At 41.2% G+C, this 13862-nt stretch overlaps 1 protein-coding gene and 2 non-coding genes across 3 annotated transcripts; all 3 read right to left on the bottom strand.

The window, feature by feature from the left end:
* Nucleotides 1–4269: 4269 nt before the first annotated feature.
* LOC115555887 (uncharacterized) lies at nt 4270–10110 on the bottom strand. The gene is made up of 14 exons (XM_030372930.1): nt 9789–10110; nt 9419–9511; nt 8884–9264; nt 8382–8483; nt 7451–7683; nt 6986–7164; nt 6801–6894; nt 6352–6696; nt 6156–6273; nt 5679–5770; nt 5475–5589; nt 5042–5314; nt 4728–4904; nt 4270–4620 (listed from the first exon to the last, which is right to left on the bottom strand). Exons 1-14 carry the CDS (start codon nt 10048–10050, stop codon nt 4430–4432), a joined length of 2655 nt encoding a protein of 884 aa, XP_030228790.1. The 5' UTR covers nt 10051–10110; the 3' UTR covers nt 4270–4429.
* Nucleotides 10111–13073: 2963 nt separating this feature from the next.
* On the bottom strand, nt 13074–13192 carry LOC115556394 (5S ribosomal RNA). Its single transcript, XR_003978979.1, has one exon. It is a non-coding gene; the product is annotated as a 5S ribosomal RNA (ribosomal RNA).
* Nucleotides 13193–13714: 522 nt separating this feature from the next.
* LOC115556470 (5S ribosomal RNA) lies at nt 13715–13833 on the bottom strand. Its single transcript, XR_003979045.1, has one exon. It is a non-coding gene; the product is annotated as a 5S ribosomal RNA (ribosomal RNA).
* Nucleotides 13834–13862: the final 29 nt, after the last annotated feature.

Raw genomic sequence — 13862 nt, 5'->3', positions numbered from 1 at the left:
TGAGAGCCATCTGTATAATAATTACACTATTGGTATAGGATGGAGTAAATGCTGTGTCACATATCGTTTAGAGGATTTAGCCACTTTCTCTTATCAATATCATGCCTTGTGCCATGCATAATTGTCCCTGTGTGAGTCTCTGTAGGAAGTAGACATTCACCAATACATTGGCAGAACATCAGTATCGGCCAAGATCATCCTCGTTGACTGAGATCGGCTATTGGCTAGTTTACTTTCTATGACTTAATAGATGAGAGTGGCTGATGTGTATCTGTTACATTGCATCAAGCACTCTATATGTATATGTTTGTATAAAAACAATATAATACAAGACGTACAATACTTTTGGAAAATATATACGCTGTGAAACTATTATTTATTAAAATGGCTCCTCCATTTTTCACTGTTCTAATGTTATTTTGCGCTACTTTTACTTACAGTGGAAAAACCTGGGAGGAGACATGGGAGCTGGCCTGCCAGTTCCCATCCTAAGATGCCGGCCAGACTTTTTTCATTTATTATAATTGATTTTTGTTTAAAATAAAGGAAAGTATACCTATATTTCTGTTTACGTCTTTCCATTAGCCTTGTGGATTAAAGATGAATTAATTATTGCCAAAAATGACTGAATGAATTTTTGGTTTTACTTTTCCATCGTGTTTAGAAACATCATGTGACAGTTTTGTATTTTTTTTTAAATATTGTAGAAGAAAATATGGGAAACAAACATAAATAATGCATAATTATATTTGAAATTTAGTTCAATTTAACATCACAAATACATTATTATTTAAGTGGATTACATTAATGAACTGATATATTTCACCCAAATCATCTATATACAGTATAATGTAGCCTTTACCTTGATTGATTTAGTAAAGATACATTTTCATTAACTTAATTACAACCCTCCTCTTGGTGGAAGAACTTCAAGTATCCCTTCTAATTTCTTTGCTTCCTAACAATTTCAAAGGAACGATTGTACTGGGCATTGTATTTTTAAATACATTGATGTATTCCCATGATTGGAAGTTAGCAGTATTAAACTAATAGAGTGAGTTGGGAAACGCATTACAATGTTATTAATATACAAATGTAGTATTGTTCACTCTATTATATTGGGTATTATATATATATATATATATATATATATATATATATATATATATATATATATATATATATATATATTAGTGGTGGTGGGCCGTTATTTCCCCACCAGTTTTCGTCAAGAATCATTTTGTAACCAACACTAGTAAAAAAAAAAACTCGAGTTGAATTATTGTAACGTGAGGGTTCGATATGTGGTGGTGGATCACTCTTTATGAGAATAAACAGCAGGGAGACGGTCGGATGATTTTCTCAAGCGGTACTTTACTTTACTTTTCAACTCACAACCACAACACGTCCTTTTCAGAAGCTAGAATTTAGACTGAGGTAAACGTGAGGGAATCAGAGGCAGATTGAATAGAATATCCTGACTGACACATAATTGTGTAACATAAATATGCAAATGATTAACTGACTACACATTGTAAATATAAATTGTACTTTCAAATATGAATTAACTTCTAAACCTTACATTATTTTGGATTATTACACGGCTCTTCTGTAGACTGCTCCGTTCACTTGCATGGGCACTTCACAACTTCCGGCGGTGAATTATATTTGTTAATTCACCGTTATCAAGTGTAATTGACCGCTGTCAAGGTAAACGAAAGGATTTTTGCCGTTTGCCATTTTAATCTAGATTAATCTAGATTAATTCCAAAATTAATGTAGATTTAAAAAAAAAATCTATGCCCACCACTAATGACGTCTGACGTCTTGAAAACCTTTGGGTGTGTTCACTAGCCAGTAAGGCTATTGCTAGTAATCCGCGACTGCTATCGTTTATTAATCCATCCTACTGCAGGTATACTGAACTAAATCGTCTTGTTTGGAAGCCACACCATATTAAAACAAATTATAGACCACATTAACACTTTATAGCAAGAAAATAGATCGAAGGTTGAGGTCTGAAAGAAATGCTTTGAAAACGTTGCTTAATACGTTACGCCATTAAACACACCCCTTTCTGTCGGCGAGATAGAGCAGCACGAAAAACCTAAAAATAGCACTAATAAATGTATTTGTTTATCTTTTTCATCACATACATCTACTCACTTTATAAACGTATACGTTATGGTTATACTTTGCCGGTTGACAAATTAGCAGATGTATCATTTCTGAACCCTATACCGGAAATAGGATACCAGAACTACAATTTCTGCCGAGTGCAGTACACATCATTGTGCTGCTTCATAGCTTTTGTAGTTCCAATTAATTATCTCTATTATGTAAAACTGTGATCACGAACCATGCAAGCTTATTATATGTTTTTAAGTGTAGGAAGCACGCCTGTTTGGTCTGATTTTAACTTTTGTATTGGTAAGAGGGTGAAATCATGTTTTTTATAGGTTTTGACCCTAATCAGTGGCGCCCCCTATTGGTCTGCTGCCGGGTATGTTAGTATAGGTACAGAGCTTTCCAAAACTGTTGACCCTATGTCTGGAGCATATTTTGTTGTTGAATTATAAGCCTTCAAAAGTGTCACAGGTGCAAGGTTCAAAGGGCAAACCTGAAGAGCAAGAACTGCCCACACATCTCATATTGACATATGTTGCTCCCTATGTCAAGACCTTTCCAACGATGTCTTCACTGTTGTCCTACGACAAAGTTCGATTTTCTTGTTGGTACACATCATGGCTGTTTGCCGTATACATTCAGAGACCTCTTGAAGGGCCAAGCTGGAAACAATCAGTCAAAATCTTTCAACAGTTATTTTGTGGCCAGATTTATGTAAGATATCGTTGGTAGTATTATACACAGTCATACTTTTCAATGTGGACCAGTTCTGAGTTTATTTTGATTGATTGTTTCACCTTTGGCATTTTCCCATTAACTTACTATGGCGGTTTATAGACCCTTTAACCCCTTCCCCAGTCTGACAGGATGATCCTGGATGATCCAATTTATAATATATTGTAGTGCTAATACATTCCTGTGTACAGTTTAAGTTTTGCAAGCACATCTTGTTAAATGACAATCATAGGACCTTTTTTATCCAAAAAGTCAGCATAGGTCTAACATGCTGTGCGGAAGGAGATACATATACAGTACTTCATAGAACACTGTAACTTTAACCTCTCCTCAAACCATCCAGAACGGTCCTATATTGTCCGGATGACATAGTCCTAAAACCTGTGTGTATAGTTTCACGTAGGCCTATAGATATATCTCTAAACGTCATGAACCAATGTACCCTCACTGCACATGAAAAGCAGTTGAATATGGTCTGTCAAAGGTGCTTTCATTGACCATCTGTAACAGGGGGAGTTGATGAGTCCAAATTTTGGAAAAATGGAGTTGTGTGTCTATAATAACCATGTAGTGACTAGAATTAAGTCACATTTGCAAGTTGTGGGCTGACAATGACTTAGGAACTTATGCATCATAATTAACAGCCAAATATGGCATCTGTAGTGTTGTTTATGAGGATTTCTGCTGCCTTAGGGGCCGTGTCCACCAAAAGCCTTTTTAAAAGGCGGAGCGCTCCGTGCACTGCTTTCAACGCGTTTATGCGCGCCGCTCAAAAAAGGCGCACGGAGCGTTTTTCGTTTACGTCATTAATACACGTCATCGCTTGTATCCATAGATATACAGCTTCTATCTGTTGGCTACATCATCTGGCATCTGAACCCTCAAAGTCCTCTCTGGTTGCTCCTACAATTTTATTAGAAAATGAATGCAAGATTAATAGCGCTTCTTGCCGTGGCAGCGGAGGTTGCGGACGATCCCCCTGCGCGTGTCGTGGTAGCCCGGAGGAGAGTGTGGGTCCACAGCATTAATCGTGGCAGGAGGCAGTACAAACAATACCACCTTTAACGTGAGGTCGTACAGGACCGGACACTCACTCACAGCTGTTATTAAACTTTCGTCCGACATGTTTCAGTTTGTGTACTGTTGATACTTTTAGCCCTGCCTCCTCCTCGATTTTGATTGGTCGTTCAAAAAAAGCGCCGATGACGTGGAGCGCTTTTCTTCAAAAGTTCAACTGTTTTCAACTGGGGCACGCATCTAAAAGCGCGAGGGCCACCCCGCCCCGGGCCCTCTGATCCACCTCAGCCGGTCTCCTCTCCACCCACACATCAAAACCATGGGAACATTATGTACTCATAAAGATATGCTTATACATGACAGGGATAAAAATGATGTCGGTCTGTGTGGCAGCTTTCAGTTTGTTTATGGAGTGTAAGTTCATAATAGCATCAATAAAAACAGTACAAATAGCAATTAATCAGCGCAGCTTGTCTTTACTGATTGTAATAAATTCACTGTTCATACATTTTCTAGTCACGTCAGGATATCAGGAGCGATGAAGCCAAGTTCACTCGTCTGACATTTCAGAGTCACTGTCGTATCCATCCCAGTCCCTCTGGAAGTCCATACTGGTTCCTCTCAAAACTTGAGCGTAACAGCCTCTCGCATGCTTCATCATTGTTGTGACTGCTTGCTTCTTTTTCAAGGTTAAGCTGCGGAGACCCTTGATCCCTTCCTCATTTAGACCCCACAGCTCACCTTATGGGAGTAAAACAAAAAAGATAACGGCCACATTAGAAATCTCAGGAAAAAATATGAATGACAATGTACATTATAGTATTCCAACATGTTACTTAAATACGTACTTTGCAATGGCTCACTGGAAAGCCGGCATGACATCTCCTTGAGCGTGTCTGCACGAGTGGAGAGAGACTTCCAATGCTTTGCCATCTCGGCAATGACAATCTTCCTCTCCTCCTCAAGTCTCCTTATTGCCATCACAACGTCAAACGCCTTCCTCTTGGTTTTCAAATCGACATTGTCTGGGATACAGTTGTGGAAAATAAGCCAAAGTACATTTATTTTTCAAAGAATTTCTGAGATCATCTGAAATAAGGCATAATTGGCTCTGTGCTACTATGTGAATCGTACGAAATTGTCAACTGATTTGCTTACATACCACCATGGGAAAGTTGCCACGGCCAAACTGTCTCCTCAGAGAGAATGCTGTCAAAGGTGATTCTCTCTGCATCTGGAACCATGCTGTTGTATTTGTCAGCAACAGAGCCAAGAATGGCCTTCTCCTCTCTGATTTTGCGCCGCATCCGGGCCCGACCTTTGCTGCCATCGGTGTCTTTGTAAAGGCGCTGGGACCTTCTTTTAATGCTGGCCACCAGCACCTCCAATCTACTAGTCACCGCGTCCAGATCTGCATTCTTTTGGGATGTTGTTGCTGAGAAGAAAAGAAGTGTAAACATTTCACTTACATTTTCATGGTGCTAACTGCAATGAGCCAAGTCTCAATGTAACACAGAAGGCCACAGGGAAGTCATAAAGATTCTCCTTTTTTTCTGCAGAACTGACACATTGATCAGTAATAGTATAACTCTCACCTTCTGCCCACTCTTTTACGTCAGTGACCCAGCCCTCAACTTCAACCTGTGTCACTGCCAGTTGGACTCTCATGACCTCCAGGTCCTGAAGCCGGCTTTCCAGGCCTTTTGTGGCCTTTAAATAACAAAAGAAAAATGTTATCCCTACACAAATATACAATAGAAGGCATCTACAATATAAGAAAAAAAAAGACTCTCGTCTACCTTCTGATATCGGCGGGCAAGTGAAGTGTCCAAGTTATTAAACTTCTGCTGATTCCAGCGCATGGCCATCAGTGTAAGCATGTCTGTACGACCTGCAAAAAATAAAAAAATAAACTCATCTGTTTTTTACTACATGTCCCTCACCTGCAGTCTTGTGCCTTTTTCTTGTCAAGTGAACAGAACAAATTATTAGCAGAGAGTTGACAGTGGGGGAGAAGAGTAAACAAGTAGCTTTGTATGGTGTCGCATGACAGTATGACAAATGGCGCAGGAGAGTGGTACAAGTCAGTGTCTCGAGACATTTGGCGTCGAGTCTGAAAATGTGTGACCTCAACAAAGCTCACCATAATTACAAGAATCTGGAGGTACAGTAATTTGAGTGCTTCTGTTAACAGGGTGAGAAGGTGGAGATTTGCAGCTGCTACACTTTCCTTATAACACTTTCAATCTAAGAAGTGCAGTGTGTGGTAAACTTACCTGCTTTGGACATATGTTTTGTCGTAACAGCAATCCTAGAGAGGAAGGCGTTGCACTGCTCAACCTCCTCCCCAAGTGTCAATCCAGCCCCTTGCTGGTAAGCTCCACTCCATTTAACCTATTAAAGAAAATATTTATGCCAACATACCTTTCCAGGTGTTCAGGGACAGTCAATGAGATGGTAATGTTTTCTTACCTCGCATTTAAAGTCATGGGCTTTAGCATGAAACACTGACAGGAATGGCTTCATGTCAAGAAGGTGCTGGAGCTCCGGGCAGCTTTTTGCCACTTTGTTGAGGTAGGGCCAGTACTTGCATGTAACATCCATGGCAAAAAAGGTTATTGGCTTATTTGCCAGCTTGTTCTGCAGGTAGAGGGGATACGCGTAGATTTCTCCCCTGAACATGTTGAGAGCGCTGAGAAAAACTCCATGTCGACACACCGCAAGCTCAAGTCCCTCCTCATCAATTTTACTCCTGGATCTCTGAGATGTTTCTCTGGCTGCTGACCACTCCCCTCCACAGACACCTCTTCCAGAGACCTACAAAATGGAAAACGGTTGACATAAATTGTCAGGACTCACCCAAACAATATCAACGTTAGGATGTTATTGGTGGTGTTTTTAGAAATATTATAGAAGTTTACATGGTTGGTGGTAGAATGAATGTAATCCACAAATCTCTCTACTTCATCATCTTTAGCAATGAAGATGCCATCAAACAAGGCTTGCTCCTCAGATCTAAATGAAAGAGAGGTACACATTGACCGTCAATATGACACAGCAAAGGTTACTTTAACAACACTGGAAATTACACACATTTTTTTAGTACCTTGCTGCATTCTTAAAGCGGTAGTGCTTGCGATTTCCGTCCACTGAAACGGCAAGCATGTCTGGGGTGCATGCAGGACAGACAAAAGGCTCCTCCCTGCATATCTTGTCGACCTCAAATCTAACAGCCTCCCACTCCAAAAAGCTTTTTCTGAAGCTGTCTGCTGTGATCTTCCCAGTCTGTTTCAGAACAGTAAAACATGTCAACATATTTCACAGTATTTTATCAAAACATGATACTGTAGTCTAATTGTATACATTTACAATTTTCTGAATGTTTCTGAATGCAATCTGCATGACTATGACGTGACAAGGATCTTATACACGGGTCTGAATGAAATACATGTTTTGAGTGATTGAGTTGTTGATGATGTTCTATCAATGTATTGAGTATAGCTGAATCACATCAGTCACTCTGCTATACTCGTCATACTAGTTGGTAGTGATTCCCACCACTAATACTCACACGGCCGAAGCGGACAGTTCGTTGATCAAGCATTCGCAAAAAGGCTTGACAGGAAAGTCCTGGTGCTGCCATCTTCAACTCTTCGTATGAATGCAACACATCGGTAGAGTACACCGTGGAGAAGTGAAGGGTCGCAGGCCAGTAGTCATTACGGACCAAGTCATCGACTCCAGCACTCCAAGTGGCTTTGCATGCCTCGCATTTCATCTCAGGCATAGAGAGATCATATCGTCCTAGAAAAATCAAAAACACATTGTATATGGGATGAGAAGTGTGTTTGCTGGTGCGGGAGGAACAGATGATTCACTGCACTTCCGCAAATGAAAATGTGAGTAAAATAACATAAATAAAAATAGTGTATATAATTATAGTTGAGCTGGATGTTCTGTCAGGCAGCAATAAAGAACTGTGTTGAAGCATCCTAACTGACAGAGATATTGTTGTTTATTTGTCGGTTCAATTCTTTCCTGCTACTGAAACTTGAAAGCATGACTTGAAAGCATGACAGAAGAAGGGGACACCACTGGGCTACTTCAGATTGAAGTGCCTTTCTAAAGAAAGGTAGCCTACATTCAAATCTCCCCTGTAGTACATTCCGAACCGAGAAACTTAAAATCATACATCTGGCAGTCTTTCTCAGTTGTCAAAGTGACTCTTTTGTGAGACAGAAGCCAAAACTGAACATCCCTTCTGAGGTCTTTCGCCGCCAGAAGTGGGATACACGGTTACAGATGCGGGCGGGAGCAGGACTAAAAATGACACATTATTACGGGAACCGGACAAAATATTGCGGGAACAGGGGGGCCGCAGGACTGAAAAATCTGTCCAGTGCAGACTTCTATTGGAAACATTTGAATAGAAATAACTCAGGAGACATTTACAAAGTCAATAGAAATGACCCTGGGTTTCCCCAAGTTCATTTTATTCTTACCATTTATTGTAACCACAGCAACAACTTTTCCTGGGTTGACACTCAACGTTCCCGGAGAACAAGTACAAATTTTCTCGGGCATCTCCAACGGCAAAATACACACTGAAAGACACATCATATGCAGGGATTAAAGACATACATCATCCTATGTACTAACTGGGAAGTATTCTGTAATCATTTAAAAATCAATACTTTGAAAAGCTTTAAGATAAAAGTTCATTAAGTGTGTTTCAGAGAAAGTACTTAAATTAAAATATTCCTGTGAAGCCTATTATACTGTGAAGTTATTGAAAATACATAATTGCGTTTTTTTTGACAGATAAAGCGATTACTGCGATTAAGTGGCACAGTCAAGGAGGATGACGTGAATATAAAAGTCAAATGACAGAAATGTACCTATGCATGATTATTTGCAGATTATACGATTGGGCAGTTGCGTTGGATCATATTGCGATTACGATTGCAACAATTGTGCAGCCCTAAATTTGACGCTACAGCTTACCACACTGGGAAAGAACCCTGTCCACGACACAGGTTGTTGGAGGCAATGGCTGAAAGAATCCAGCTATTGTTGCATCCCTGTTGTGGAACACCTGGTTTCTGTGTAAACTGACATCACACTCAGCACATAAGAGTGGGTGAGGTCGGCAGTCACGACAACGGACAGCAGCTGGACTGCTGCCACACTGTTGGCAGATCCCAGTTTCCGCATTTTGTTGTGCCACCATGGTATTCACCAGCCGGGGTCTCTCTTTCGCCCACCTCTCTGAGAGGAGACTCCTTCGAGTAGACCAGTCTAAGGAAGCTCGTGGTGGTGCTGGTGCTGTTTCCTGATCATCCATGTCATCATCCTGTGAGTAGTTTAGCTCTTCAAGGAAAGACTCTGTAAAAAATAATACATAATATTTAAAAACTAAATTGAAGTGTGCAACATGGATGTTGTCTGTTATTCTGTCGCAAAGACATGGAATTTACATTTGAATTATTAGAATTTATAAGCACAATGAACTAGAATAGAGACAAAATAAATAACATACCAACAGTGTCAGGAGGACAGTAGTTGGTTCTCTCAACGCTGCTTTCCAACATTGTAGTACGAGCACCAGTCTTGCGACTGTAGCTGTGACTAGCTGTAGCGGAAAATAAAACACAAATCAACCTTTACAGCATTACAATACCATACATTTTGACGAGCTAATTTTATTCCACACAATGATACAAACCTTTTATTAGCCAAATTTGTTGTCTATACCACTCTGGATGAATATGTAATAAAAACCTCATCTTATACCAGACCCATGGCTGATTCATGTATTCAATCCAAAGTGGTAAAACAATCAATATCGTTTTAGATCTATGTGAGAAATGTTCTCCTTTAAGTAATAGGACTGAAAAAATAAAACTGACCCATTTGGTTTCGGCATGATCTTGGTCTGTCATAGACAACATTTCCATCACTGTCCCTCTTCAGCCACATGACTGGTTGATGGCTGGTGGATGGTGGGGCCTCCTGGACCGGTTGATGGCTGGTGGATAGTGCTGCCTCCCGTTCTACCTCCATCTTATTGATGAAACCTTCCAAGGTCTGGAGTTCATCATTTAATTTAGAATGATCAACAAGCTCATCAAGCTCCTTAACGAGCTGCTCGACATTGGAGCAGTCACTCATGATGAACAAGACACACAAGACAACACAATGACAAAACACCAATAAAGGGGTAGGGGGAAGGGGGTGGGGGTAGGGGGAAGGGGGTGGGGGATGGGGGAAGAGCGAAAGAGAAAGAACCACAGGGAACCTGAGAGACTGACAACAATTAACTACTAGACAAACGTGGCTCTTAAAAGTGCCCTTGTTTTTACTTTGAAACGAAGCTGAAATTTTAAAATAAATGATGAAGGGACCTGTTGAGAGAAGGGAAAGAATATGAATTCAGATTTGAAGATCATGCTAGATACTACTACATAAATACTGAATAACTAATGAGAAAATGTTGCTCTTGTTTGCCCATGCTTTGGGATGTGGTGGAAGAGGGCGGAGCCAGGCTGAGCCAAAGTCGGTGCTTTTTCCATATAGCCTGCATTAATTTTGTCATTTTGTAGCTACTATAGTCTTTATAGCTTTTTTTTTAGCTGCTAGGCATAAAGAGTTCACCGTTCAAAGCGGGATGTTTATTGTGGGGGAGGAGCCAGTCGTGATCGTAATTTCCGGTTAGTGCACCACGAAGTATTCGAGGCGCACTAACCGGTGCACCACGACTGCCGCCGCGGCTTCTCCCCCCCAATAAACTCTTTACGCCTATCAGCTATAAAAAGCTATAAAAACTACAAAATTAATGCAGGCTATGTGGAAAATGCGCCGACTTTGGCTCAGCCTGGTTCCGCCTCGAAGTGTCCTTCGATCCACACTTTGCGATTAGCCCGTTTTGAGTACGACATCCGGGTCCTTGAAGTATACTTATTTTCGCCGGACCTGAATTGGAACGTACTACGTACTCAAAATGTGGCTAGTAAGTACGGATAGTACGGGTATTGGAACACGGTAATTTGGTCTCTGTCCAATGAAAGTAATAAAGTTACAGGGCATTTAAACTGTGCAAACAAACACAACGACAACTTCCTGACATATTTCGGTCATATCTTATATGTAAAGGTGCTAAATTTCCTCATTCAGGTTAGAATGTAGTACCTACTTACCTATTGGAGTTGAGAAGCGAAATAACCTTGGGATCGTCGCAATCTTATTTATAGTCAATAGTCGCATAATGTGACGGTGTCACGTTAAAATTGTACCGGGGGCGAAAATTGTACCGGCCTACGTCATCAGTTGTTTACATCTTGACAACCTGCCTGGCAACAGACGACGCGATCGTCTGTTACCGGGCAGGTTGCAAAAAACATTCGGCTCATGTTTCCAAAAGACGAAATAACATAATACAGATAACGGATCGCTAGATAACACTTTTTTTTACTTCATGTTTGTATTGTATTTAATTGTTTAATCGAATAGCAACAGACGACGCGTCAAATGACGTACGACGGTTCTTGAACATTCGCGTCCTACGTCATTTGACGCGATCGCCCGTTTCCCGGCAACAGACGATCGCGTCGTCTGTTGCTATTCGATTTAACATTGATTTCCTTTCGTCCCTTTTCGTCGGAAATTGACGCCAGGGATCCGTGCCCATCCCCCCACACCGGTCCAACAACAATATAAAATGATACCGTAATGCACCTGTTCTTTGTCTTTGGATCTTTTGAATAAATGGATCAATACATGATAAATCACAATGATCGCAAGCAGAGGACCGTGAGAGTTATTGAGCAGCAGATGAACCAGTCCAAAAATCTGACACGTTAACGGAGCACTGAACTAGGCCCTCTCGGATGCCATTTGTTTCACTACGACTTCTTTCAGCTGCACACCCCTCTTCCCAAACGAGATAACGGCTAATACAACGCTTGAGGTGGCGTTTTGAAAAGAAAAAAATACATTTTTTTAGTACACGGTATAAAGATAATTATGAACCTTTTTTTGATATCCACACATTTTCTGCGGAGACACATTCCTGCTCCCCACTTGTATTGGAGTGACTGCAATACCAGGCTTGGCCTCTGAGCACTGGTGGATTCGGGAAATATGCACCAGTCCTGGGGGCCTGTATTGTAGCGTCACAGGGTTTGGGAGGAAGAGGCGGGCCTTCTGAGAGGGGGTTCCGGGGGTTTCCTTCCGGGCGGGAGTTTTGGTTGTTGTAGTTTTCCGGTGGAGCTGTGCCTGCCTGTCCGATTGTGGAATCCAATAAACCTGCTATCAAGCTTACTTCGCTCACTACCTCGCCTGTGGTTATTACAATATCATTAAAAGTTACATAAAGTAACAGTTTAATAACAGAAACGCAGGAAACACGTGAGCTGCTAGTTTAGCGAAAGCAGCGTCCCTAGCAACCTGACGTCGTTGAAACATGCGAGCGAGCCGATAAAATCTTCCTAATAACTATAAAACTAAAGATCAGACACAATCGCTGACTGAAGATCATGCAAGTAAAAAGCATATTTCTCGCTAGAAATGTTATTAGAAACACGTTTAACGGTGAATCGGTCCTAAAATATTGCATTTCCCATTCAGATAATAAAGATTAATAAAGATCATACACAGTCACTGACTGAAGATTAATCAAGGAAAAGGTACATTTCTCGCTAGAAATGGCATTATAAACACGTTTAATGGTGAATCTGTCAAACAAATCAATAGACAATAGCTACGGCATCACCATTGATTTCCTTTCGTCTATATCCGACGGTGAGGGATTAACATGAATGTCTATCTGATTGACCCCCGCGTTGAAAAACGACGCGAAAGGTATAACATGAATGTCTATCTGACGGACCCCGCGTCGAAAAACGACGAAAAAGGTACCCATTTTTCGTCGAAAATTGACGCCAGGGATCCTTGGCCATGCGTCACACGTTTGACGAGTAGGGAGTGAGACTGTGTTGGAAATGTAGAACTCTCGTTTCAGCTGTCTGGTGCTCCCTGCTGACAGTAGCCTATCACTATACCGTCCGCATGTTTCACAAAAACAGTTTAGAGAGACGGTGTCAGTCTTTGTATGTTGCTTAAATTCTCTCAAACGTTTGGCAGTAGGCCTAAAGATCAGGTCACGGTAGGCAATGAGCTCGAGTGGAAAAAGAAAATGCTTACAGCACCTGGTATTCCCAGGCGGTCTCCCATCCAAGTACTAACCAGGCCCGACCCTGCTTAGCTTCCGAGATCAGACGAGATCGGGCGTGTTCAGGGTGGTATGGCCGTAAGCAATTATTGCTGCAGCAAAACCAGCTTTTATACAGTAGCACATAAGGAGTGAGAAAGCTGCTGAGGCCCGACGTTACACTTTTACAAAATCAATCATTAGTTAAATAGAAACGGCAGTAATTGATTCAGTAGGACTCCTTATCCATGTGAACGATTATTGTGACATCTGAATTAATTAATTAATTATCTGCAATACACTGCGTGTGCGTGTGATGTTAAATGTTTGAACCAAGGTGAACGGTTAAAGTGTCAGAGAATGGGTGGGTATTTTCGCCGTCCTCCCATGATCTGAAGTGCGTGTGCGTGTTCGTGTGGGTGAAAGTTTAAGAAATGTAGAACTGTCGTTTCAGCTCTCTGGTGCTCCCTGCTGGCAGTATCACTATACCGTCCTCATGTTTCACAAAAGTAGTTTTGAGAGACGTTGTCAGTCTTTGTATGTTGCTTAAATTCTCCCAAACGGTTGGCAGTAAAGATCAGCTCACGGTAGGCCACGGAGGCAATGAGCTCGAGTTGAAAAAGAAAAAGCTTACAGCACCTGGTATTCCCAGGCGGTCTCCCATCCAAGTACTAACCAGGCCCGACCCTGCTTAGCTTCCGAGATCAGACGAGATCGGGCGTGTTCAGGGTGGTATGGCCGTAAGCAATTATTGCTGCCGCAAAACCAGCATTTA

This window comes from Gadus morhua, chromosome 12 (assembly GCF_902167405.1).
Source record: "Gadus morhua chromosome 12, gadMor3.0, whole genome shotgun sequence".
Lineage (NCBI taxonomy): Eukaryota > Metazoa > Chordata > Actinopteri > Gadiformes > Gadidae > Gadus > Gadus morhua.
This window is presented reverse-complemented; position numbering and strand designations above follow the sequence as displayed.

Excerpts from the sequence above, each read along its gene's own strand:
- LOC115555887 (XM_030372930.1), bottom strand. The coding sequence starts at position 10,050 with ATGAGTGACTGCTCCAATGTCGAGCAGCTCGTTAAGGAGCTTGATGAG. Across the intron at positions 6,697-6,800 it reads TTCATTCTACCACCAACCAT|GTCTCTGGAAGAGGTGTCTG; the intron begins GTAAACTTCTAT and ends TCCATTTTGTAG. Across the intron at positions 5,590-5,678 it reads TTGCCCGCCGATATCAGAAG|GCCACAAAAGGCCTGGAAAG; the intron begins GTAGACGAGAGT and ends TGTTATTTAAAG.